Below are 26,496 nucleotides of genomic sequence, written 5' to 3'. Positions count from 1 at the left end.
TATCCCATTCATGTTGTCTGACATCTCCCTCTCTCTCTCTGTGTCTGTCTCTGTCCCTGTCTCTGTCTCTCTCTCTCTCTGTCTCTGTCTCTGTCTGTCTCTCTCTCTCTCTCTCTCTCGCTCTCGCTCTCGCTCTCTCTCTCTCTCTCTCTCTGTATTGATTGTGTCTCACTTTCTCTGTTTCTTCCAACACGGCCTTCTTCCCTGCTAAATGAGGGACAAGACAGGAGGTTGTAATGAGCTGTAAAGCTGCTTGCCAAACAGATCCCTTATGACTATTATACATTAAGACGATGAGGCAGTCAATGAGCAGCACTCAAAATAATTTTCCTTAGACAATGCATACAGCATTTAATGACTGTATCATTTAATAAGTATCTATGTGTTGATCACTCAACTCATGGGTGAGATGTGATTGTGGTGTTTGTGATTTGTGTTGGTCAGGGTTTGAATGTGCACCCCCCTCCCTGCCTCCCTCCCTTGCTCCCTCCCTCCCTCCCTCCCTCCCCTTCCCTCCGTCTCTCTCTCTCTTTTTACTCTCGGGAACAAACCCCCACAGTTATTGTAAATGAATTCCATGACCACAGAGTGGTCTTTGTCTGGCTGCTTGGAGGACCAGAGAGGACAGAGACAAAGACCCTCAGTCTGGGGGGCTCTCTGTGAGGCCGTCTTTCACAGCCGGCACCTGGCTGCCGATCATCCAGACTCGGACACTCTGTGTCCTGGAGGAGAAGTTGGCTTTCAAAAATGTGGAGATTCCTCACATGAGTGTGGTAAACATTCACATTTTCAAAAAGAAAACAGCCACTGTGTAACCAACACAGCTGTGAATGAATAGTCTATCCGAACATTAATTCTCCTAATGTTTAGAAACCCTTCCTTGTTAAGGTACCCTTTAAGCAAATATCCTTTGTGTGTGTGTGTGTGTGTGTGTGTTATCTTCTCAGGTGTGCACATGAGCCACCTGTGTTGTGTTGTCAGTATAGCTGGCAGCTTGCTCCAAAGGGAGCCGGAGCTAAAGCGTGCACATACACACACACACACACACACACACTGTCTCCCCCCAGCCCGTCACACATGCAACGTGTACACACACGCACACACACACACACACACACACTGTCTCCCCCAGCCCAACGTGGCGCTGTCTATAATGTATTATTACGTTACATCACATAACATAAACATGCAACACACACACACACACACACACACACACACACACACAGCCATCACCCCTGCAGCTCTGCCTCAAATCCATTTCAGTTCATCGTTAACCTGCAGCCTGCAAACTGCAAGCGTTCACAGCGTGCACTGCAATCTCACGTGCACAGCTCCACTGCAACCTTGCGTCCACATATGCACCGCAGGTTGCAGTGCAAACGGGCACATTAGCTCGCAGTGGATCTGTGCAGTGAATGGCGTGTCTGTGAGCTGTGTTACGAGCCTGTATAGAAATAGTTTGTTGCTATTCAGTCCAGTCATACATTCGCTGCTCTCTCCCCGGGAATCTGCCTGCTCGCATTACAAAAGTCAAGGGGATTTAAGCCTTCGCTGTTTGTGACAACACACACACACACACACACTCACACACACACACACACACACGTCCGGAAAGCCTCGCTCATTGCATAACTACACATGCAAAGGCACGGCCCCCTCCTCCTCCCCCTCCTTCTTCTTACCACCCGTCTCTCCTCATCGTGCGCCATGAGCTCACGCCCCCTGCAGGCAGGAGGGGGCGGAGCTATGGTGCAGCGTCTGTTGCTTGCCTTTTTTTTTTTTCTTTTTTTTTTCTTTTTTGTCTTGATTACGAAAACCGGAAATTAAGTTATACTAATAATAGCAAAAATTATATTGTCTTATCACAATATTTATAATAGTCAGTCATAATAGTCATACTATCTTATAAGAATAACATACGAATAATAACAATGACAATAATCACAAATAAACCGAATATAATGATTGTAGTTCTATATTTATATATCGGCCATGGAGAAACGAGGGCACTATTCTGAGGCGAACGCGTCTGGTGCCGTCTCTCCGCTCCGCTCAGTCCTGCCTCCTCTGCTCCGTCTGTTCTCAGGTAGGGAACTACAAACGCGCTGTCAAGAGATTCGACGACGGCCACCGGCTCTGCAACGATCTGATGGGATGCCTGCAGGAGCGGGCCAAGATAGAGAAGGCTTACGGTGACCAGCTGACCGGCTGGTCCAAGAGATGGAGGCAGCTCATAGAGAAAGGTCCGCTCCACCACGGGCTCCATGAAAGGCTTCATCGCAGCAAACACAAATCACATTAGAAAACTCACATTTGCTGTCTTAAGCTTTTTTTTTGTCCCCCAAAATTGTTCCTTGCATCGATATTAATTTAGCAGATGCTTTTATTGAAAGCATCTCTTTACATTCAGTAAATAGAAAATGAATGTAACATTAATGAGCATGTATGGGTAAGAACTCGGGTACGCCAACAGGTAGACTGAAGACATGAGGTCCGAACCTTTTGGTTATGGATCAAACACCATAGCCACTGCTAGACTATGCTGCGCCCTGCCTCCTAGCTCCTTAACGCTGGATAACAGGAGGGTTATATGTTGATCCTCCAGCATCGGCCCTCTCCTCTCTCCACCTGCTCTCTTAATATCTCTGACTCTGCTCGCTCAGTCTCTCTCCGTGGTTGTGGTTCTTGTCGTCCGAACCCCCACCAGGCCCGCAGTACGGCTCGGTGGAGCGCGCCTGGCTGGCAGTGATGACGGAGGCGGAGAAGGTGAGCGAGCTGCACCAGGAGGTGAAGAACGGCCTGGTGAACGAGGACGTGGAGAAGGTGAAGAACTGGCAGAAGGAGGCCTACCACAAGCAGATGATCGGTGGCTTCAAGGAGGCCAAGGAGGCCGACGAGGGCTTCAAGAAGGCCCAGAAGCCCTGGGCCAAGAAGCTCAAAGAGGTGAGGGGGCCCGCCGGGGCCACGCTGTCTGTCTCTGGAGCACCGGGGAGGGAGAGTGGTCGAACATACAGGGGTATGACTGTGCTATCGCCGAACTGCTGGTGGGAAACCGTACAGGGCCGTAGGGAAATCAGAGCGTGAGGGGCAGAGGGACGCAGTGGTTCCAGTTTGTTTAACATAGTAATCTTCCGAAAGGGAAACTAATTTGTGGTGGAAAGATGGAGGTTTCAGAAGATGATCTTAACAAATATATTTCTAAGTGGCCACTGTAATAATGTTTGTTAAACTTTAACCGATACTTGTCTAAGGACGTGGTTCTCTGGAAAGGATGTGGGAAGAAAGATTAGTTTACCAGTGCTGGCTGAGTTTATGTGAGACCATAATGGAAGTGTTTAACATGTATTTCTGCTAACTGCCTACAGGTTGCTCACAGTGGTTTGAAGCAAAATACCTGCCACTATTCTGTTAGTCTATGTGAAAATTTCGATTTTATTGTCGAACTACAAAGCAAAAACAATTCTTCCCTGTTTGGTTAGGATATCAGTGGCTAGTTCATCTTCATATTATGACCTATAAACAATCAATATTTGTGGATACATTTTTATTAATTAAAATACAGTAAAGGGGTGATTGGATGTGTTAAAATGGATGTCACAATTGTAAGAACTTTGGCTAGCAAGACGTTGGGGTCACACGTGATCCAAAATAATGGGGTCATGAGCTAAAAAAGGGCTGGGAACCATTGCCATACATTATGAGGATCTGGCTTTCAATCGGTTATGATCTGTCAAAACATTACAACCGATCTCCTCCATGAAGGACTATATACGTATATAAAGGGTTAAATAATATGCAATAGTCTAAGCCTGTGGATTTTCTTCTGAAACCCAGCTTGAGTTTCTCTGTGTCAGTTGAGGTAACCTACTTTACTGAGTACTTCGTTTATTCAGAGGGCAATTTAGGCCATCAGCGAGTTGAACAGCCACAGGCCTGCTGCTGCAGGATATGGAAAGTGCTTTAGAATTCATGCACAGCTCTCCCTGGACACAACCCTGTCTGATACACACTGTGGTTCTGTTTCTTCTTCCATGTGTACGTTCACTCACTAACAGGAAGTGTGTTGTTGCTATCGTAGTAGTAACAGCGTTAGAGCTGTTCATTTGCGCTATACTTTTTCTTTGTTCTCATTTCCATTTCTCTGACCCAACTCTTTCTTCAAGTGCCCTTATTGATTCTTTTATTATCAACGCGTTTGTTTACGTATTCTGATCATACTATTCATCCTAATCCCCTTCCCCACGTCAGTCGGTCAATCTGTTTTGGTTTCGTTCTATTCCAAATGCTCCGGAACAGTTGGTGACGTCTCAGCGTCATGGCCGTAGTAAACGTGGTTGTGTTGTTGTGCTAGACGTAGTACGGGCGCGGGGGACCAGGAGCCCACGTGTGTGGGGAGACTCTGAGCAGCGGGGGTCCTGACCACGTGTCTCTCCGTGGCCCACAGATGGAGGCGGCTAAGAAGACCTACCACTTGGCGTGCAAGGAGGAGAAGATGGCCGCCACCAGGGAGGCCAACGGCAAGACGGAGGCCTCGGTCACACAGGACCAGCAGAAGAAACTCCACGAGAAGACGGACAAGTGCAAACACGACACGCAGAAGGTGACTCACATTTTGTGTTGTCGTTATGTTTTGTTTTTTAAGTTCAATGGAAGGAGAGCGGTGGGTTTTGTTTGACTTGGAAATGAATCATATCTTTATCTTTGTATTTGTATCCTTTTATTTAATTTTTGGTACAAGCTTTTTCCAGCATCACATTAGACTGATTAAATGTCTATACAATTTTGGGTCAGTTTACATATAAGCTGCCGAATATGGCAGATGACTTTGGCCTGCTTTATACGTGATACATAGTAGGTGCTTTACTGGCATTGTCGTTGTGATTGCTACTCCTTGTTGTGATGAGGTTGCATATTCCCTCCCTATATATGTCAGCGTTAAGTATAGTTTCGGCCTGTTGTTCCTAAAACATATTCACGCATAACATCCTGCATAGGAGGTTCTGCATTTTCAATCAGTCGGGAAATGTCATTATTTCAACAATAGGCATTACAACATTCATTACTCTCCTGTACCACGGCTAGATGTGCACACAAACTGAAATAAATAACTTAGATAGATGTCATTATGGAGCCCGGCTGCAGTGGTCCACCCACAGAAATATAATTACTATTAATTAAAATAATTACATGGTTGAAATGTTAACATGATACATCAAACTAGCCATCAGAAAAATACCACAATGCGGTCATTGTGGTTTGGTTCTTCTGAATGAAAGAAAGGGGACAACACTTTCTATGTATATTTTCTGGATTCCCCCTTGAGCATGCTTGCAGAAGCCTCCACTATAGTCTCTTGTCCGAGAGGCCTTGCATTTGGCCCGGGCAGAATGTGTAGAAGTCCCAGTCAACGGGAGAGTACCTGTGGACGCTTGTCAGTTTACCTCGGCCCAGAGGAGATTATCTTTCCCTCTATTCATAGAGATTTGGTAATGAGGAGAGTAGATTATACTAGGCCAGAGAGAGTAAGGTGCTTACACACACTCACACACACGCGCATTCAAACACGCACAAACGCACGCATGCACACAGACCTTTGCACACAAACACACACACAGACAGTACAGTATGGCCATATGTAACTTATGGATGGTTAGATTTTGTGTGCTGCCTTTAATCCTCTGTGTATATAATAGTAAATAATAGTGTATAATAGTAGCCTTGTAGATTGACCTTACTGTCTGTATATTAGTCATCTTCATATGCTCTCCTTTAGGTCTTTATCAAGGGGGAGATACTTGAGCACATTTCATTCTCATCCTCAATATAACTTTTTATTTATTTAATTTATTGAATTTTATTGAAATATTTTCGGAAATGTATTTTTGGTTGAATCAAGGTCTTTAACATTGTGTAATACCATATTTAATACTAAAACAAATTAATTTCAATGTACTGTGAAGGTCTATTGAAGTCCTGAAAGAGAGCGATACAAAGATACAAGAATAAACACCCATGTTTCCCAGAGTTCAATTCCCTCTTGCCAGACAGACTTGTTTGACTTATAGTTGGCTGTGACAATTGTTTTTTCACAGCTATTTCCGAACAGGGCTATTTCCAAACTTGGAACTAGCTGTTTGCAAGAGTGGGCAATGTATCAATAATTGATTTGCGTTAAGACATTTTTAAGTTATTGTTTTTTTCAATTTGCACATTGTAAATTGCCAATGGCACTGGCCATCAATCTTTGCTCTGTCTAACTTTAATTCAGAGCTTGGCCTCTACATTCTGTTCTCTACATTCTGTTAGCAACTAGAAACCAGAGAGGGCCTCCTACTCTCTTTCTGTCTTACTTTCTATGTCGTGTTTACACTTATATCTTTACATTTTATGTTAGGGTTACCTTTAATCCTGATATTTTTGCTTTTGCCCTAAGTTCCACAACGTTGGCTCATTGCTTTTGCTTTCACTTGTCATCCATGTCTGCCAAATCAAAACCATGGCCCTCAAGAACTGTTACTGCACTCAGGAACCCCTAGGAGGGATCTCTCCCATGTGTTCCTCCTCAGTGGATCTTCCCTGTTAGTCTTGGTTTCAGGAAGACCTCCCTTGCCTTCACAGGGTTTTATGTTTTGGGGACGTTGTGTTACTGGCCCCAGTGAGGCCCCTGTGAGACTGTCGCTGTGATAACAGGCTCTACCACCCCGCTTGACCTTCCTTCCTCCTCTCCCTCTCTCCCTCTCCCCTGGGTGTCCCGTCGCAGGCAAAGGAGAAGTACGAGAAGTCTCTGGACGAGCTGTCCAAGTGCACCCCGCAGTACATGGAGAGCATGGAGATGGTGTTCGACCAGTGCCAGCAGCACGAGGTCAAGAGGCTGACCTTCCTCAAGGAGGCCCTGCTGGACATCAAGCGCCACCTCAACCTCACTGAGAACCAAAGGTGGCTCACGTTAATGCGGGTGGTCTTTGCTGTCACCCCTCACACTCAAGCTTACACTCACTTTACTTCACTATGTTTGGTTTGTGCTGCGCAGGGCCAGAGCAGAATGTAAAGCAAAGCTAAAACAATATGACGTTAACTCGAAGCTTACAAAAACATCCTCAAGGCCCTTCCTTACAAAGAGGTGTTTATGTGTAGGTTGATGCACAGCCGAGTGTTTTGTGAGTGTTATTATGTGCGTTTGTTCCATTCAGTACAGACATGCATGTACCGTGAAATATGACTGGAACATATGACATCTACATATCTCTCTACATTATGCTCTTCACACTGTCTATCCTTCTAACCAGTTATTCATGGAGGATGAATAACTGGTTATGAACCAGTTATTCATCCCCTGTTGCTGTTGGTAGTTGAAATTTCTTTGAGATTAAATAATAATAACTTCCGGTGGATAATGTCGTCAATTTGCACTAATATTTGGCTTAATAGTCACATCACACAAGCTGAATTATTAATTCATTTTAATACATTATTTGTATTACATTCCATATTCAATTAAATAATTTTGACACAATTATCACTAAACCATTTAAATGTAAAGATTAATTAATTGATCAAACAGCCAATGACATTAGTGCCAAATCATTTTGAGGCTGAAAACGTTTCATGGCATATGTAAAAACGTTTAACAGCCTTTGACGGTTTAAATACAAATTATATATTATGTAGCCATTATGCTGAAATATTCAGTCAGACAAATATTTGGAATCTAGTTGAAAGAAGTTGTTTATTACATTTTCCTTTGTTGCCAGCAGCTAAAAGAAAGAGTAAAAGAGTTCACTTATATTTATTCATAATTCTCCCAGATCCCCAGATCCATATGCCACTGGGCTCTTGTTTAATACACACATTTATGTTTAATGACTTAATATGTGTGAAGTAACAATAACAATCTGTTTATTCCTTGCATACGGCACATATTGTATCACAAGGGTATTTTTTGAGCAAACTTTTATCCCATTCATGTTGTCTGACCTCTCCCTCTCTCTCTCTCTCTCTCTCTCTCTCTCTCTCTCTCTCTCTCTCTCTCTCTCTCTCTCTCTCTCCCTCTCTCTCTCTCTCAGCTATGCCACAGTGTACAGGGAACTGGAGCGTACCATCCTGGGGGCCAACACCCAGGAGGACCTCAAGTGGTTCAGTAACAACCACGGCCCTGAGATGCATATGAATTGGCCAGCGTTTGAGGTACATTCCACCCACTATGTCACTGTGTACATACTATTCAGCAGAGGGTGAACTAAGTCATCTTTAGAGGCCAAACCGGCCAAACCGGATCAAACCATCGTAATCATCTCTCCTGGCTTCACTGAAACATCCGTCACCAATATGTAATTTCTCAAAATGACGGATTCTGCCTAAAACGCATTTAGTATTAGCATGCTTCCCAGGAACGTAAACAATAGTAGTAGCACTTAGGGCTTTGTGTTACTGTAAGACATATTGTGAAGTATATGTGAGTCACACTTTCTTTGTCCACAAACTTTCTCAGAAGATGAGAGATTCAGATTTGGTCCATAAAAACAGGCTAGTTTTGACAAACATTGGTTTTAGTGAGTCCAGGAGAGACGGCTGGGGCCAGGTTATGTATTATCCAAGGTTCTTGTATGGATTATTGTGTTCTGCACTGTAGGAGTACAACCCCGATGCGGCGAGCGCTCCTCCTAAGAAGAAGAAGCCGGACGGAGCTCCGCCCACTCCCAGCACCGACCACGTGGCTCCGCCCGGCGACCGCAGCAGGTAGGTCTGAACATACGGCTGACCACGGCCTCAGCATCCTCCTAAATCCTCAGTTCGTTCTGGGATGAGAAGAAAAACGTAATCGTGTTCCACTGGAAATTTATCAATAGCCCCGGTTCACAGAAGCATAGACGTATATAGTCGTAACATAGCCGCCACATCTGCTTTGGGAGCTGCTGTTTGTCTAGATATGACATGTACATTTAAACCAATTACATTGAGTCGTTATAGTATATTCAAGGGTTTATGATCTAAGTTTTTTCCTCCAGTTACTTAGAATCTGGATAGTTAGGCTATAATCATACCCTGGAAATCCAGAGTTCTCGTGAGAGCACAATTTGAATTTGCTCAGCAAGTCACTCTGGGAACGAGCGATATAATCCCTCCCCGATGCCCCTCTCACAGCACATTAATCAATCACATCAGTGTATCTCATATAGGTGGGCCAAAAGCGTTGCTGTTTTACAGATCGGATAAGGCAAGTCTTATCTATTGGTTAGTTCCACTGGTCTGGATACGTCACCCCTTGTATTCTTCTGATTGGTCGTAGTGTTATCCAATTGCGTGCAGTGATATTTTCAAATGCATGCTTGGTGCCGCCCCTCGAGTTGGGCCATTTTCATTACTCGTTGCCAGACCCTACAGCTTTCTAGATGTGGGTCTGGATTTCCAGGCTACTATAATCACTGCTAGTACTCAAGAAAAGAGTGTGTATCAATTTTAGGCTCACATTAACTACAGTCTGTAGTATGTAATATAATAAATGAATTGAATAAAAACATTATTAGGGTTCTATGAAAAGGGTCTAATGTTTAAATGTAATTACAAAACAGATTGTTATGGCCCTTGATTCGGATTGCCTCAAAGCAGGTCTAATATAATCTCATACACAATCAACACATCTGGGACCACCCATTTTTTTGTTTTAATGTGCCGCCAAGCAAATCAATCAAAGTCCTCAATAAAAATAATTATCTGATTTAGTTGTTAATTTTGATTTATTGTTTACGGATAAATATTAACAATCAGCCCAAAGCCGTGTTAGCCTGTATGCTAGCCTGTGTTACTTGGCAACGATTTTTCCATCTTGAGCAACTATACTATGGAAGAATTATAATTTGTCAATGTTTTCAATGACTATCCAATTTTATGCTATGTTTATTAGGAAGTCTATAGTAGCCTTTTCAGTTACCATTTCTTAAAGTAGACCACAAGTCATTCTAAAATCAGTAAAACCACGGCCTCTGGTGGCTCATTGCTTAATTACACCCTTCCACCCACAACTCCATCAACCCAGGGATTTCTTTCTCTCTGTAAATTGATTTGCTCTGTGGAGAAAAATGATGAGATGAAAAGTAATGGCTGCATTGAAAACGTTTCATAGTGCAGATGTAATCATGTTGTGGTTGTGGTTCACTTAAACATAACTCCGCTTACCATCACATCTGACTCTGGAACGTTCTCTGCCATTGCAGCGTGAGCAGCTACGAGAAGAACCAGGCCTACTCCACCGAGTGGTCGGATGACGAGCAACCGGCCGGGAATTCTGGCAACGAAAATGGCGGCAACGGAAACTCCTTTGAAGACGACACTAGCGTGGGGAAACCGCAGCAGGCCACAGGGGTCCGCGTCCGCGCCCTGTATGACTACGAAGGACAGGAGCAGGATGAGCTTACCTTCAAAGCAGGTACTCCCTTAACCGCCTGAGAAGCCCCCAGTAGAGAACAACAGGGCCGCCTTTGCCCTGATGTCGCTCACTAAAGGCCAAAGCACACCGTCACCCTGGACAGACACACAATAATGTTTTACAATTTTCACGTCCAAAATAACGAGTCTGGTAAGAAGCGGGCGAAAAAATACAGCACACTACATTCACGTTACATTTGCTTTGCTCCTAACAAAGCAATGTTAGTAACCAAATGATAATTTTTTGTTGCTCAAAGCCTTTTTTCACATTGTCGGCATCAATAGTTATATTCAGATTTCTCTGCTCAGATCCAATCTGTTGTCTTAACTTGGAAGTCGAGGCTCAGAGAACCGATTTGTGTTGGATTCTCCTCTGACAAAAGTCAGTAATGTGTCAAATGGGGCCAAAGAATAACTGATTTGGGCCACTTCAGCCGTGCCATGTGGACGTGACCTCACTCACAGAATGTTTGTTCTGCAGGTGGCTGCAGATCAGCGGTACTCTGGGCCTTGTATTTTCAGGCCCCTCTATCCCCCCTTGCAGATAGCAGTGTTTAGTCAATAATGGCTGTGTGAAACCCAAATTACAGCAATTTTAAAGCAATTAGCGCTAGCAGCCCTTGCTCTTTAGCAAGCGCGGTATAAAGCGGGTAACACCAGCTCTGTGACGCCATTTGTAATTGGACGACAAGCTGCTCCCTAAAAAGAAAAGCAAAATGTCACATTTGATTCAGGGATCCTTCACAATAACCCATGAGGATGATCATCAGCCATGTGTCAAGCTTGCTTAATAAAAGTGATTCATTCACTTCACAGGGGATGAGCTGACAAAGACCGAAGACGAAGATGACCAAGGCTGGTGTAGAGGTCGCCTGGATACTGGCAAGGAAGGACTCTACCCAGCCAATTACGTCGAGCCTATCTAGACACATAACTGGACGGGGACCTGCCATTGGAGGCAGCTTGAACTGTCGCGTCCAATTGCACCGCACATAGCCAGAGACTTAAGAGCAACACATCCCTTGTCCGACTGATGAGCCAAGCAGTCTTGCCGAAATAAAAACTTAGTAACCTAAAAAGACGATATATCGGTATAATATATTTTATCAAGCATTCGGGGTGGGTGAACATAAACATTTAGGAGATAAGAGCGCCGGCGGTTATAGCAGTATATTATACACACTCCAAGCATAACAGGAAGCCATTGCAGGGATACATTTTGCTTTATGTAGCTGTATTCGATATAATGGAGCAAAATCTGAACATGCTTGCATTGTGGTTTTCTTGTCAAATTGGGAGGACAATATATTAGATTATACCTATTATACAAAGACAAGCTTGTCGACCTGCATTGTGTATATATATACAGTATGATGCCATTTCTCTGTTGCATTTCAATGCCGTGCGTGTGTCATCATTCTTACATTGGGAATGCTATGTGTTGTTAAAAAGTAACACAAATTGTATCCTTTTTGTGATTTGGTCCGATCCCCTCTTTTCCAGTGTGTGCAGTGCTCTGTGTTTTACCTGTTTCAATGCTAGTTTGCATAGCAGCATGCGCTATGCAACACGCATTCCCCGTAACCCAAGGCCACGTTTAGGCCACAACTTGATGCAACAACTGTTTTTGAAAAACGCAAAGAAATGCAAAGAAACGTCCGTTTCTCCTTTGCGGCATGTGCTTCTGGACATATCCGACCAAGCTTCACAACGCTTCAAAAAGAGGCCAGTCGCGTTTCCTCATTTATTTTGTTTCATCGTTTTAACGTCTTCAAATGTCATCACAGACATTTGTTCCTTCCATATAATTTCTTCTGACTGTATCGTCATCATCCTGATCATCCCTCCACCTCCATATCGAGAACGATTCTGTCGTCCTGACAGAAGTTTTTATTCAGGGTTCAGCCGGTGAAGATCTCAGTTCCTCCTCCTCCTCTTTTTCCTCTTTCTCCTCCTCCTCCTCCTCCTCCTCCTCTGTCTCGCTTGGATTGGTTCCATTGCTGCTATCCTTGAACAACACCACGCCTCCTCATTGTTCAGTCTATGTTGATGATGATGATGATGATGATGATGATGATGATTATTGTTCTTTTGTTTTGGTTGTTCTTCTGTTATTTTCTTTCATTATCAAGTCGGATCAAGTCATTGACACAACAGAGCGGGGGTGATGCCACAGCTTAGGACACTACGGTCCGCCTCGGCGACGCTTATGTCAGGAGCTCGCCTCTTTGCAGAGGGCGCTGCGTGGTCGACGCTCCGTACCCATGGTCAGCCCAAGATGGGTCTCCAGTCAACATGAATGTACTAGTGTGTGGGCTGCATAGAGGACAGGTCGTACTCCGTGTGGTCCTCCGTTTGTCATTTAAACAAAAAAAAGATATATAGTGATGTGCTGGCCCGTGTCCCCGCTGAGCCAAAGAACGACAGGAGCCCAATCAGCTCTCACTTACTCACCACACCGCAATAACCCCCACATCACACAGTGTAGACAAACACTAGGCCAGTCCACCCCCCCCCCCCCGTCTCCCATGTATCCTATACATGTGCAACACGTTATGGCCTGAATATTTACAACACGCAGAACTCGATGTGATTCCATCGATAACTTGATAACAAATAGGCATTCGATTAAATTGTGTTCTTCAGCAGATATGGCAACACCAGTGGCAAGGAAACCTCCCAGGAAAGAGAGAGTGAGCGTGAGAGAGAGATCCTCTGTATGTAGTTGCCCCTTTAGTGGTCGTTCTTCACTGGACTCAACAGTGCTGAGGTGTGGAAGCCGTGTGTGCAGAGTGGGGATCTGAGTGGGAGCAACACCTCGACTGTTCACAAGCTGTGTCTTAGAGTAGCTGTCCAGCCTAGCAAAAACAACTCCTGTCACTAACCTCTCCTCTATCTTCTTAAAACACACGCCCACACACACACATGCACACACATATGCACATACAAACACACATATACACACACACACACACACACACACAAATATATACACAAATACTAATTTATTATCAACACTAACCGGTTGATCATTTTTTTGGTATAAAAAAATGTCATCTTTATCATCCAGTGTGTATGAGTTGTGTACATGTTCTAGAAATATAAAAAGAAGAAAAAAAAATGCGATTGAGTATACAGGCAAAATGTAGTGTTATACATGTAAAAGTGTTTCATTAAAAATAACAATGGAAAAACATGAAATAATAAGTACCATATTGTATGAATTTCATCACGATGGAATTGTCAATGTACCATATAAGGGCGTGACGTCACCCTCACGCCGTCAGATTTGTATATGATGATGTAATTTAAAGATTATATTCTATTGTAACTGTACAACTGTGTTGAGTTGAAAATGAAACCTAACTATGTTGAGGCAGTAAAAAAGGTGTATATGTAAATGCTTTTTTATGTTGATTATCTTCCTTATGCACACAAAGGGGAGTGGCAACAGTCCATGTTGTAAAGACCCTATATTAGCAGAGTAGAAGAAGATGTATGTTCATAGTTAGTGATGTACTTTTATCTCCTAACTGGTGTAGTGCCTGTTCATCTTAATGTAACACAAAATCCATTTATCAAATATGCATAAAGATGATAATGATCAGTGATAATATTATTAGTGAAAACCTGAATCAAATTTGTTGTTATGGTTGTGGATATTGCGATATTGGTTTAAGAGGAGAAAACAGGTTTGTTGAAAAATGCAATGGTGTCCGTGTGCTTCTTTCATTTCCTTAGATATATTCCCAGAGGATGAGATCTCATTTGCATTGTATCATACATCACATCCCTGTGATTGAATACTCATGAGAACTGAGAACTGCTTTATTTTTTTTGGACAATGACCAAATATAAAGCCAAAAGAATCATGTAAGGCACGGCTATCTACAAAATACCTACCTTCTTTGGAGTAGAGCTTGAAAACACAGTAAGTCACATCTCCCTCCCCTCAACACAAGGTTACACAAGGTAACACAAGGTTACACAAGGTAAAGGGGAGAGAAACAACAACATCAAAACCAAGTGCCCTTCATCAGTGGGAGTAGTACAAGACAGTAAAAATCCAAGTCACTTGGAATAACATCCCATTATTCTGATTGAAAAAATCATAACAAAACAGGCAGGAGTGCATATCTTTCTAGTAGGCAGTCTTTACAATCGAAAAATAAGAAAGAGTTATTTTCTTTTGTCCTTTCCTGTTTTCCTTCTCTGAGGCTCTGGTGGACACACACTGTCATACAGGGTTCACAAACTGGTACACCAGCCTCCGGGACACCTCCGGCTTGCGGATAATGCCCTTCTTGTAGTACTGGCGTATGGATCGACTCAGCTTGTCATAGTTCATGGCTGGCCGGTTCTTCCTGATGCCCCATAACCTGGCCACGTGAGCAGAGTCCTCGATCTTAAATATCCCTGTGGGGGCAAGGAAGCAACAAGGGTTCAGGTTATGCCTATAGAGCCTGGGCCTTTTTCTATACTACTTAGGGCTACTAAGGGTTACACTGTAAAACTTTTCACTGTAAAATAACAGTAAAGTACTGGCAGCAGTTTTGAGTTTTGCCAGTAAGGTACTGTTCATTTACAGTAATATTACTGTAAAGCCTAAATACAGTAGATTACTGTTGGAAATGTGCTGTCAATTTACATCATAGTGTTACAATGTAGGGTTTGAGAATATATATTTTTATAATTCCTTCAAATGAAAAGCCTTTCAGTTGACCAACAGCTCTTCTATAGCCACTGACCTTTCTCCTTGTTGATCCAGCGGATGCAGAAGCTGTAGTTGTTGGGCTTGAGCAGCAGCTCCCTGAGGAACTGCCACAGGTGGATAGGCTGGCTGGGGTAGTGAGAGACCACTTCTGACCACGCGTTATCAACGCCTGCAATTAAAGGCGTCCAGATAAGGGACATGTCTTTCATTATTGTTTGAATGCATGTGGGGGGGTTTTATCGCACACTTTTATCAGTTCAATTTGCAATTCATCACGGCTATAATACAAAGCCTAGCAGTTAGACTTTGCCCCAGGAAAAGGTTTCTTTCTACTTACTGGATTTGCATTCTCCCCTCTCCTTCATACCAGAAGCTACAGAGAACCAGGACAGAGTTTGTGATCAGTATCAAACCATCACATTTAAATACTAATGTTGAGAATTATAACAATCATAATTGTTTCAATGCCATTTAAAGGTGCTGAAGATAAGATTGAATAGCTATAATTTATGGTCAATTGGTTGGAAATGTCATCGCCCTCAGTCAGCTATCAATAAGTGAAATGCACTGTGTTTCGATATGACTGTGCCTGCCTCTGTATGAGCCAAATAAGAAAAGTTCAACAATAATTCAAGGTTCATCAAGTGGGCCTCTCTTTGCTGATTGGTTTGGGGGAACCAACTTGCCAGTCAATCACAGGTGTAAGACCACCGCATCGAGAAAAGTTGGGATCAAAGGGATGGAGGGGATGCTTTTTTTGATCGTTCTGTTTCAAAATCTTGCTCTCCTCTGCTCTCCACGACTCTCCACGACTCTCCACTCTTACCTACAGCAGCTTTAAGTCTCCCATTCTAACTTTGCTAAACTTGATGTGACTGAAGCCCCCAATGCGCATCCTACCTGATTTCCAGATGTCCAGGTGAGCGTACAGCATGTCCCCACACTGCAGCGAGCGCTGCCTGAAGTCCTCCTCGCTCATGGAGCACAGGTCCTTCCCCGTCAGCTCCTGGAACATCTTACACACCTGGGGCAGCCTGTAGATGTGCTCCGTCCACAGCAGCCACTTCTGCACGTGCACACAGCTCCAGTCCAGTGGATCTTCACACACAAACAATACAGAGGTTAATGGAGGAGATTCTCCCTCAAAGTTAGAACCTGTGGCAGAGCAGGTTTTGCGAGAAAAGGTTTTTGTGGCAGAAAAGGTTTTGCGTGAGTTATCTAATTTAGCTTTCAACTTATATTTAAAATATAATTAATAGGAGTGGCTTGTTTGATTTCCGGCTTCTTCTGGCAGTCGACCACTAACTGCTCTTGACAAGCACGGTTGAGCTGAATTGAATGAAACAGCGGTATGCTAATACAGTTTAATAACACTAAAGTCCTTCTCCCCTCAAGCTCTATTCCATTCATCACTACTTTCATGTACAAATTATAGTCATATGGTAAACATCTTTGTGGAAGAATTAAACATCTTCGACTACAGGTAGATAATAAATAATTTGTATTCAATCTTTAAATGGAATTGTTATTTTAGGGCAAAGTGTATATCATGTCATCAAACTCACACACCGATTGTCTAAAACGTACAGTTGTATCCGTGCAGATACCTCAATAACTTTTCTTCTGGTAAATCGTGTGTTATAACATGTGGCAATCCGAAAAATGTGATCCTCCATAAATGACAGTGGTCGTCTGCCCTTCAGGCAGTTCTACAGACAACAACAATACTTTGCATTGTGCTGTCTGTATACGTCTGTTCACACACAAGCCCACAGCTGACCGCGACAACCCTCCTCACCTGCTTCGATGTTGAGCAGCTTGCAGGCCGTGTCGATGTCCTTCAGCACCTCTCCCACCACCATCGTCTGCACCTGCTCCAGGGAGCACTCCTCTGCCTGGCCGTCCAGCAGCGAGGGGGAGCTGCTGCTGCTGCTGCTGCTGCTGCTGTGGACCACCTCCTCCAGGGCCTCTGCGGGGCTCAGGCCGTCGGGAGGGGCCTTCTGAAGACAGAAGGCGTCCATCGCCTCACCGCAGGACTGGAAGATGTCCGAACAGCCCAGCTCCGGTAGTCCCAGCAGACTGCGGGGCGGTTTGACGTCCCCCGGGTCTTGCCAGGTCCTCTCGGGGTGATGGGGGGTGTTGGGGTGGGGGGTTAGGTTGGGGAATTGCGGGGTGTTCCCGATCTGGTCACACCCTGCGCTCCTCATACTGGGGTGTCTGTGGCTCTGGCAGAGAGGAAGAACAGGAAGATAAGGGCAATGTTTGCAAGGTGTATGCAGTGAGTTCAACAGCAGTCTTGTATCTGTGGAGCCTGACAGTGTGCCATGGTCTCTGGCACAACCAATCTATATATTTAGGTAAAGAGCAGCAGGTAAATAAACTTTACATTTGAATAATGGTGCTTGTTCAGTGGGAAGGTACTTGGAAGTGAATAGGTCAATTTAGTTTCACTAATAGAATTGCACTTTGGTAAGCATACAGCTTGTTTGCCTGGACTTTGTATTTGTACAAATATTGCTGATACGATTCGAATTCAAGGGATTGCTGTATATCTATCCGATTGTCCCAAGAAAGTGTAGCCACAATTGGCTTTGACACTATGGCTGGATATGAACCAGAATTTCATGGAAAGGGTGGGGAGCTGTCACTTTCCTGGTGTGAGTGAGTAGACCGCTCACTGAGTGATACTGTATCGCCGTGGTAACGTGGTCAACAAAGCTGAATGACCAGGAACATGCAGCAATTACAATGAAACACGCAAACAATGATGAAGCACTTTCCGACAATGACAGCAAAACAAATGTCAAGCCTAGAAGAATGATTTTGTGTGTACAGTTATGAAATTCAATGTTATTTTGCAGTGTTAGTACCAGTGTATGTCTTTTTGTGTTTTGTTTTGTTTGTTCTTCTTTTGTTGTAACCTTTTCTGTTCATCCCTCCCTCCTCTCCCATCCCTGTACTGGTTTCTCTTGCGTTTGTCTCTGTGAGACTTAATTGGTTAATTGGTTAATGGTTGTTTGTTGTTAAATGTATTGCTTGGGTAGGTGGCAGTTGGCAGCCCTAGTTCAATGCTAATGACAACGGATCAGCCTGCACAAAGTTTTCTATTTTCCTTGGTTTAGTTTCAGGTGTGTTGTTTTGCCAAATTATTAAATGTTTTAACCTTTAAATTTCCTTTTTGGGTGTATTTAAGTTATTGCAAGCTGATGTAATAGCAAAATATTTTATGTTGTTTGAGGATGCTGTTACCCCTAGGTGGTCGGCACAAGCATCATAACATTCAATCATGGACTGATACAAACAGAAGAAAACTAAGTGACAGTTATCAAACCTGAAAACCATCACATAAAAAAAAATATATATATTTTTTTAAATTGAGGCTATTCATCTATTTATAGCCTGTAGCTTTCTGTATTTGGAATTGCCTCCTAGATTTCCTGAAATGTTTATTATGATTGTTGCATAGACGGTTAGGTGTATTTGAATATATGTAGATTATAAAGAGATTCAAAATTCTAGAAAAACCAATCCATAACTATTCCTCTATATTTCTTTTATCTTTCAAATAGTACATCTGAAAAACAAAAGCTAATAAAACTCCCTTTCAACATTTTGTCTATATTTCCTGCAGGCATGAACTGTAAAAACTCTGAAAACCTGCTCTTCTGGCTGTCTTTCACCTTAGGCTAACTGGCATAGAGGATGACACGGTGTGTGTGTGTGTGTGTGTGTGTGTGTGTGTGTGTGTGTGTGTGTGTGTGTGTGTGTGTGTGTGTGTGTGTGTGTGTGTGTGTGTGTGTGTGTGTGTGTGTGTGTGTGTGTGTGTGTGTAAGAGCAAAAGAGCGAGAGAGAGTGATAGCGTGTTAATCGATTGCATGCTTTGTTTTAAATGTGTACACATAAAAATGAGTCATTTTTAGTTTTTTTTTCAAAACTGATATGGGATTCTAAAACTGTTGGGCAATTGTTGCTCACTGCATTCCTCTTCTCACCGGACAAAAGCAGACATTGATATCACACCTTTTAATTTAATCTTTATTCTACACGCCTATTTTGGGTGTGAGTGTGTGTGTGTGTGTTTGTTGTGTGTACATGTGCACATGCGTATGTGTTTATGTGTCTGCATGCGTGTTAAAGTTATGACAAATATGAAGGAAGCAAGATATCGAAAACAAACTTTCTTCATTCTGATGCATATCTTAAGGAAACAATTGTTCTTTTCATGAACTCTGCTAAAGTGTTGGCATTTCTGTGAGCATTTTCTTTCTACAAATAGTGCAAAAATATCTAATATTAAGCACTAAAAAATGACTTACCTAAATAACCTTTATTATCGGATGGTGCACTTAACAGTAATAACAGTGTTACCATAAAGTGTTAAAATATAATATATTAATAGATAGATAATAGATTATTATGTAATTTGAAAATACAACACAGATGTACTGTAGGTAGGACTACACTTCTTTTTTTTTTTTTTAGCAAATCACAGAATAAGGAGAATACAAGGTTAAAATTAACTAATTTTTTGATAACATAAAAAAGTATTGGGCCAACCTGTTTGAGTAGTCAGGGTGCGTAGGATGTGCAGTGGAGGTAGCTCAGAGTATTCTCCACCACCACAACCACCAGGTCCCTCTCAGGGAAGGAGTTCCTCACCAGCAGTCCTCTGTCCTCCTCCAGGGGAGACAGGTGGTGGAGGATAGGCCCAGATGTGAGAAGGTTATGCCTGCCACGGGATCGTCCTGCGCCGAAGAGATGGTCAAAAACAACTGGAAGCACAGCCCTTCATCATCGTCCTGTGCTTGCATTTGAAGCTGGCTCCGGTTTCACTCATTCACTCTGTCTCTCTTTGAGAGAAAGTGAGAGACTCTTTTGGGACCAAAATGCCACAGCGACGTATCAATGCTGAACAAAAGGGTGTGTCCTAGTTAGTAGGTTTTTAAATGCCTACTTTATGCTGGCATGGGGCCATGTTTGTACTAAGGGTTCCTACTGAAGGTTCCTACTGAAGGTTCCTTGCTAAACAAAGGAGATGTAATTCTCGGCCTCAGGAGATGCTGGGATATTCGCTTCCTTTGGCTGTGCTTGTAGGACTATTACAATGGAATACTTCTGACACTGTTATTAATACCTGAGAGAAACAAGGTGTCAGTGGATGTATAACAAGGACTAGTAGTGGATGATGTCGTTGTAAGTGTTAAACAATCCGATGTGTTAACAACAAACGGCCTGGGTTATTAGCTCACTGGAAACCGATGATTAGATTAATAATATTAATAACATACATTAAAGGGAATATCTAGGGACAGAAATCATACATTTGAATCTGGTGAGTTTCAAATGGGAGGAAAATCTTTGACTACCTCCACGTGTCATCAAATTGAACAAATCACTGTAGACATATACTGTATGATTTAGTAAATATGTATGTACATCTACATATCCACTTCCTATTTAGAGCTATATTATTCTTTTTAGGTCAATAGTTGCCATTATAACCATGCCATTATATATTATAATCAATCTAAAAAGAATGCACTCCCAAACAATGCACAAGAGTATTTATAGCTGCATTATTAGCAGACTTTGGGGCTAATCTGAACAGCGTCACAAACTGTACTCCTTGTAGAGACATATATTGAAAGTAGGAGAAAGGGAGGAGTCTGTGGGATAAAAGGTGTGCAAATGTTTGGTTAGCCTAAACAGCTCTGTTTACCCAGGAGTGTTGAAATGCTGCTGAGCATGTCTAATCCACCTTTTAACACATCTTGGAAAAAAAGTACTTAAAAATATATACCTAGGCCAACATGCAAATTATGAAAAGCAATACAAAAAAAAAAAAAATAGAATGAAATCTATTGTTGAGTAAAATAACTTAACAACACAAAAGGAGCATGCAAGCAGGAATGAGGGAAAGACAGAAAGTGCCTTATAATGCCCCTCCCTGAGGCTGTATGGTTATGCAGACAACTGCCAAAGCAATACATGGGGGGCTGGGGGCCACAGAGCAGGTGACCAGTAGCCTCCAGGCTATATGCAATCTGAAAGCTACAATCTTAGAACTTCAACTGAAATGGCTGATAATTACATTGAAACTTGTAGTCCTTTATTTTGTAGGCTTATACTTAATAAATGTTTAAATGTTTTGTCATTGTATATTACAATCACTCATTTGGGGCACATTACCCCTGACCCAGATTAAAATATACCATCAAGCCCTTATATGTGTAAATTTTAGTGTAATACTGTTTTAATGATCCAGAGACTAGAGCTCTGATCATATGGGCCCTTCTTGAGACAATGCTCCACACTGGTGTATCAGAGCTAACATTAGTCTAAATTCACAATTTGAAGGAGATGAGATCAATCTGAAGCAAATAAAAATAAAGCTAGCCCTACATTTTAGTCTGTCAAACATTTGTGTAGATGCATTTCTGTTTTGCACTTGTCCAGCATTGCTGGCAAAGACTGGTGTTTATGTGTAAATCGGGGCACATAAGGGTAGGCCTTTAGGGATTATGGGATGAGCTACATTGGTGAAACCGTGATGGGCTCTTCATATAGCACTTTACTTTTTTGTCATAATATGAATATGCCTATATATTTAAACAGAAACTGTGCATCTTTGGAAAATGATGCATGACTCCAATTTAAATGTCAATAGAAAATCTTAGTTGGTTGTCACAAGCCAAACAATTTGATTTGTAGGAGGAAACATATCACATCAGACACAAAACCATTTTAGTTATAATTTAATTTTACAAACTGTCATCCAACACACAAGGAGAGAAAAAAAAGCACATATGTGTGGCCAGTTTCAGTCCAACTCATGCCAACTGATTCTTACGCTATCTGACCATTGAACACCAGTGAGAGATCCCCTTTTAAGATGTAGAATTTAGCATTGTCCTTACAATCCCATGTTTTTATGAATACGGTTCACCCTTACACCCAGGAACTACACATTTATTCTGTGCAAAGCAACCGTAAGCACTCCTAACGACGAGGCGTCTGTGGTATTGAAGATTTAAGATCACTTTTCTCCTGGGGCAAAATCAGCCTGCAACCAAATGAAATTAGGCTCTCTGGGAAAGAGGGTTTATTTCAATTGTCAATCAATTATAACTTAGCGGCTGCATAAAGCCCCCAGGATCCATGTGTAGGCCTACTGGAACAACAACATGCCACAATGGGGCCTATTTGGCAAAAGGGGCCCCCACATAACTCAGTGCATAGATCTGACAGTTAGTGCAATTAAAGCACAAAGAATAATAAGGTAAAATGTGTAGTCTAGAAGAGAATGCTAACTGATATTCTCAACCTACAATTTATGGAACACCCTTGGAAAAGTTTACTGAGGGACAAAATTAGAGTAAAAAAAAAAAGGAATTGAAGGCAATTTATCAATATACTCTTTGGGTCGTTGATGTTTACAAACAATTCAGCCTATTCAACATTCACTGAATACATTCTGCTTCAATTGAAAGAAATATTTAAAGCTGCCATTTCCCCAGATTATGTGGTGTAACAGAATGCATGTGAATGTGATGAAGGTGGAGTCACCCTTGACAAACTCTTTATATTCTGGTTGATGCGTTAAAGTATTCAATACTAACCTATTCAGGCTCAGTTATAATATGTTAGATCAGGCAAAAGAATGCTCATCAAAGCTTTTGTCTCAGTTTCAGCTTAGGCAAAGCTGCTTCACATTTATTGCCTGATAACGGGCTTAAAAATGTCACCCCAGACACATAAAATTATTTTGTTATAGTTGCTTTTTGAACATACTTGAAAACATTACAATATCTTGGGTGTTGAGGAAATCCCTTGTTTTGGGGAGTTCAGTTGGACTAAAATGTTGCTATCTTGCTCTCCCTAGTGGAGCATCTTTAAATTGCATTTCATCACGTTAAAGGTTATAAGTAAAGAATAGAGCAATGAAAGTATTTTAAAAAGGTACATTCGATAGAAATAACCCGTACTAAGCAAATTGTCTAGATCTTAAAAATAAAAAAATGGTGTACACAAGAAATTGATATACAAAGTAAACAACAGTAAAACGGATGGTATCGTCGACAAAATGAGGCCATGAAAGCTCACAGATTTTGTTTGGCTAAATCATCTCAGAATTACAGCCAGTAGGTTTTACGTCAGAGCAGAAACCAAAGAATCAGTTGGCAAATTTAAATGGCTTTTCCTCCAAAGTCTCTTTCATGTTGCACACCCACACCCACACACACACACACACACACACACAAACAACACACACACTGGTACAGCACACATACACTCATGCGCACACTCTGGCCAGATATCCAAAAGTCTTTTCTGCACTCTGATCACAACAAAAAAATAAAAAGATTTCAAAACAGCATCTCTCACCAAGACTCTCAATAGCACTCTTGTTTTAACTTAGCATTCACTCATGCATACAGTGGATATGAGGGTGTTGGTTGAGCTGTATATCAGGAGCGGTGACCTCTGGATCCTCACAGCGTAGCTGAAGTGGGACGCTGGGGCTACACTGGCTGAAGTGGAGACTTTGCATAAAGTGTTTGTTGTGAAGCTCCAGGCTCCCCACCGGCTACGGATAAAGCCTTGGTGCGTTCGACTCCAGAGGTGTAGTAGCTCTCGACCGGGGGATTTATGAGTGCCCAAACGGGTAGGGTCCCTGTATGCCCTGCAGAGAGAAACAGAGCAAGACAGTTCACCTAAAAGAGTCACACTCATCCAGACTTCAGTATTTCAAAGTGTGCAATCTGCTACTTCTCATCCCTGAACATACAGAAGGAGATTATTTTCGTCTGTTTGAGTGTTTCTTTGATGCATCAGTCCATGCATGGTGACAAGCTATGCCAGGGCGACCTACCTGGTTGTAAGTCACTACTGATAGATTGCTTTGGAGACTGTTGGCTGCTATATTCACTGAATTGTGTGACAGTCCATTTTGATCTTGCTGCAGAGGATTGGGAGTGGCCTCCCAGTGCTCCCCTGTGTCCTTCAGACTACTGTCGTCGTGGAGACCGCTGTCTGTGCTGCCGGGGTATCTGGTTTTCTGCGGCGAGGCGAAGGGGTTGTAGTCTCCCTCTAGGCTGCGGTTGGGGTGCGTGTTGAACTCCGTTTGGAAAGAGGACAGCTGCTGCGTGACGCCCAGCAGGCCCCCGACCTCCACACTCAAGATGACCCATATTACGTCTGGGGACAGAGACAACCGGCGTCATGGGATGTGCAAATGGATAACAGCCACACATGCAGGTACATAGATAATCAGAAACATTTGTTCACCAATGGGATTTGATGGATCTTACCCCCAAAGAAGAGTCCGGTTGCCGTACACATCCTCCACTGGCCCTGGTACATTGCAGGAGCAACAGGGCTGTGCATCTGCACACTAACGTCAAACATTTCCTGGGGTTCTAGGGACCGCACCATTACCATGTTGACGTGGCCAAACTGATCCCCTCCAACGTACTTGAGGCAGACTCCAGGAGGCCATGACTCGGCACCTGTAGAAGCATAAGAAGAAAATGATTGTTCCTTCCAAGTAAAGTGCATGAAGGTGAGCCGGTATTACAGCAGACCCTTCTGGAACTGGAGCATGAACATCATGGCATATTTTTCGTTGACCTACCTGTGTTTTGTACTCTCCATGTCTTTGTGAATGGTGTATCTGGTGGAACAGACTCCCCTTCGCCGATGGTCACATCTTCTACCAAGGACATACATGGCGCGTTTATGTTGGGGCTCTCAAAGTCGTAGTATGCCCCTATGGCAGCTTGTAAATTCCTGAAAGGGAAGGGACCAATTTGTTTATTAACATGTGCAACAATTAAGAGTAAGTGAAAACAATATGATTTCAAAACTATGTATTTGGTTTTGCATGGTTTGCTCATACTTGTGGGATAAAATATTGTTTAATTATAAACTACATAAACATAAACTACACGTTTTTATAATCATGCACCACAGATCCTCCGATTACGTTTACAGTCGTTGACGATACGCAATATATTCTTTTCGCAATGGCTGGACTGGGCCCAGGCCATAAAGCAGCCGCTGAAGGCCCTTCCGCGACCAGCCACATCACGTGATTACTGGTACTACCAGTTTCTCTTTCGATACAGAAAATGTGTACAACTATTCGATCACTCGACAGAGGTTCCGTGTGTACGTTAACAGCAACATATTGTCCGTGTTTTCACATGATGAGATGCACGTATCAGCCCCAGACGAGGTTACCTGGTGAACTGTGTGGTTACGTCATACGGTACGGTAGCTGCTAGCGTCCGTTTTTAAAGACGAGACCAGGCAGTAAAACAAGCTAAGGTTGGACAACATCAACGATTGAACGCCTTGACCCAGGCACTATCCAACTTTTAGCAAGCAGCTAGAATAGTGACAACCACCGTGGTCGTTTTTAAATGGCGTCAAATAAAAGATACCATCGAAAACACACACCACCCAGGAGGAGTCCCCCGTCGCTATCTGCTAACAGAGTATCGGGTTAACGCTGTCATTCAGCGCGGATTAAGCCATCCTGACAACGCTTTAAAGTGTAACTTCAAATGACTGGGTCTTTCACTTCCTTGCGTTCAACGGTGAAACGGGGACGAGGAGTTTCTCGGTGGCTCGCAGTGTTTCAGCGGCCAGCCAACACACCCGGGAAGGCCCAGGAAGTCCCCGGACTCACCAGTTGGTCATGTCCAAGAAGAAGGCGCATCCCGCCGGGTTGAGCTGAAACCCGAGCAGTCTCTGAAACTCCGAGATCAGAGTGTCTTTATCTGAAGTACCCATGCAACTAAATTTTTGCATTAGGTCCTGGTCCAGGTCCAGGTCCATGTCCTCCATCGTGGATTTCCCAGGACAGAGACGGGGCTATTATCTAATTTAGTCCGAGGCCTCGACTTGTCATAACAAACTCAACAACACAGGAAATGCGCATGCTCCAGGATGAAGTAGTACTAAAGGCGCATGCGTCAGGATGAGAGTACGACCCCAAAGTGAAAATACGCCCTCTGCTGATCTGGATTTTGTTTCCTGCCTCTTGTAATCATTAATTTACACGACTATATAAAAGGATAGAAAGGGGATGATGAATGTGTGGAGTCTCTAAGGGAAAGATGGAGCATGTCAGGGTTAGATGGATCCAACACTATCAATGTATATGCACTATCAATGTTATACAATACATTATCTGAAAAAGATCAAACATAACACCAACATGTTGCTTGTTGAAGATGGTTATGCTTTTATATAGTGTTACAATTATAAATCATTAAAGCTCAACCCCTCCGCAGTGTTCTGTGTTGTCGGTTCATCGTTAATAGTAAATAGTAAATGGCAAAAAAAATAAC

General features: G+C 42.8%; 3 protein-coding genes across 3 annotated transcripts in view; 1 reads left to right on the top strand and 2 right to left on the bottom strand.

Annotated features, from left to right (window-relative positions):
* Positions 1-14,075, top strand: part of LOC311359168 (protein kinase C and casein kinase substrate in neurons protein 1-like) — a 30,566-nt gene extending 16,491 nt beyond the window's left edge. The window contains exons 4-11 of the mRNA XM_084479145.1: positions 2,090-2,246; positions 2,711-2,946; positions 4,448-4,603; positions 6,764-6,939; positions 8,067-8,187; positions 8,633-8,739; positions 10,215-10,426; positions 11,242-14,075. Of these exons, the coding sequence (XP_084335271.1) occupies positions 2,090-2,246; positions 2,711-2,946; positions 4,448-4,603; positions 6,764-6,939; positions 8,067-8,187; positions 8,633-8,739; positions 10,215-10,426; positions 11,242-11,351 (1,275 nt within the window). The 3' untranslated portion in view covers positions 11,352-14,075. The remainder of the gene's footprint in view (positions 1-2,089; positions 2,247-2,710; positions 2,947-4,447; positions 4,604-6,763; positions 6,940-8,066; positions 8,188-8,632; positions 8,740-10,214; positions 10,427-11,241) is intronic.
* Positions 14,076-14,662: 587 nt separating this feature from the next.
* On the bottom strand, positions 14,663-17,346 carry LOC311359276 (SAM pointed domain-containing Ets transcription factor-like; the record flags this gene model as incomplete). Its single annotated transcript, XM_084479268.1, has 5 exons — positions 14,663-14,841; positions 15,174-15,308; positions 15,477-15,512; positions 16,040-16,237; positions 16,938-17,346. 5 exons carry the CDS (start codon positions 17,344-17,346, stop codon positions 14,663-14,665), a joined length of 957 nt encoding a protein of 318 aa, XP_084335394.1.
* Positions 17,347-21,878: 4,532 nt separating this feature from the next.
* ilrun (inflammation and lipid regulator with UBA-like and NBR1-like domains) lies at positions 21,879-26,214 on the bottom strand. Its single transcript, XM_084479575.1, has 5 exons — positions 25,833-26,214; positions 24,774-24,928; positions 24,451-24,648; positions 24,012-24,337; positions 21,879-23,822 (listed from the first exon to the last, which is right to left on the bottom strand). Exons 1-5 carry the CDS (start codon positions 25,988-25,990, stop codon positions 23,787-23,789), a joined length of 873 nt encoding a protein of 290 aa, XP_084335701.1. The 5' UTR covers positions 25,991-26,214; the 3' UTR covers positions 21,879-23,786.
* Positions 26,215-26,496: the final 282 nt, after the last annotated feature.

The sequence above is a fragment of the Micromesistius poutassou genome (assembly GCF_964030765.1).
Source record: "Micromesistius poutassou genome assembly, chromosome: 15".
Classification (NCBI taxonomy): domain Eukaryota; kingdom Metazoa; phylum Chordata; class Actinopteri; order Gadiformes; family Gadidae; genus Micromesistius; species Micromesistius poutassou.
The sequence above is the reverse complement of the archived record's forward strand: the minus strand, read 5'-3'. Positions and strand labels throughout refer to the sequence as shown.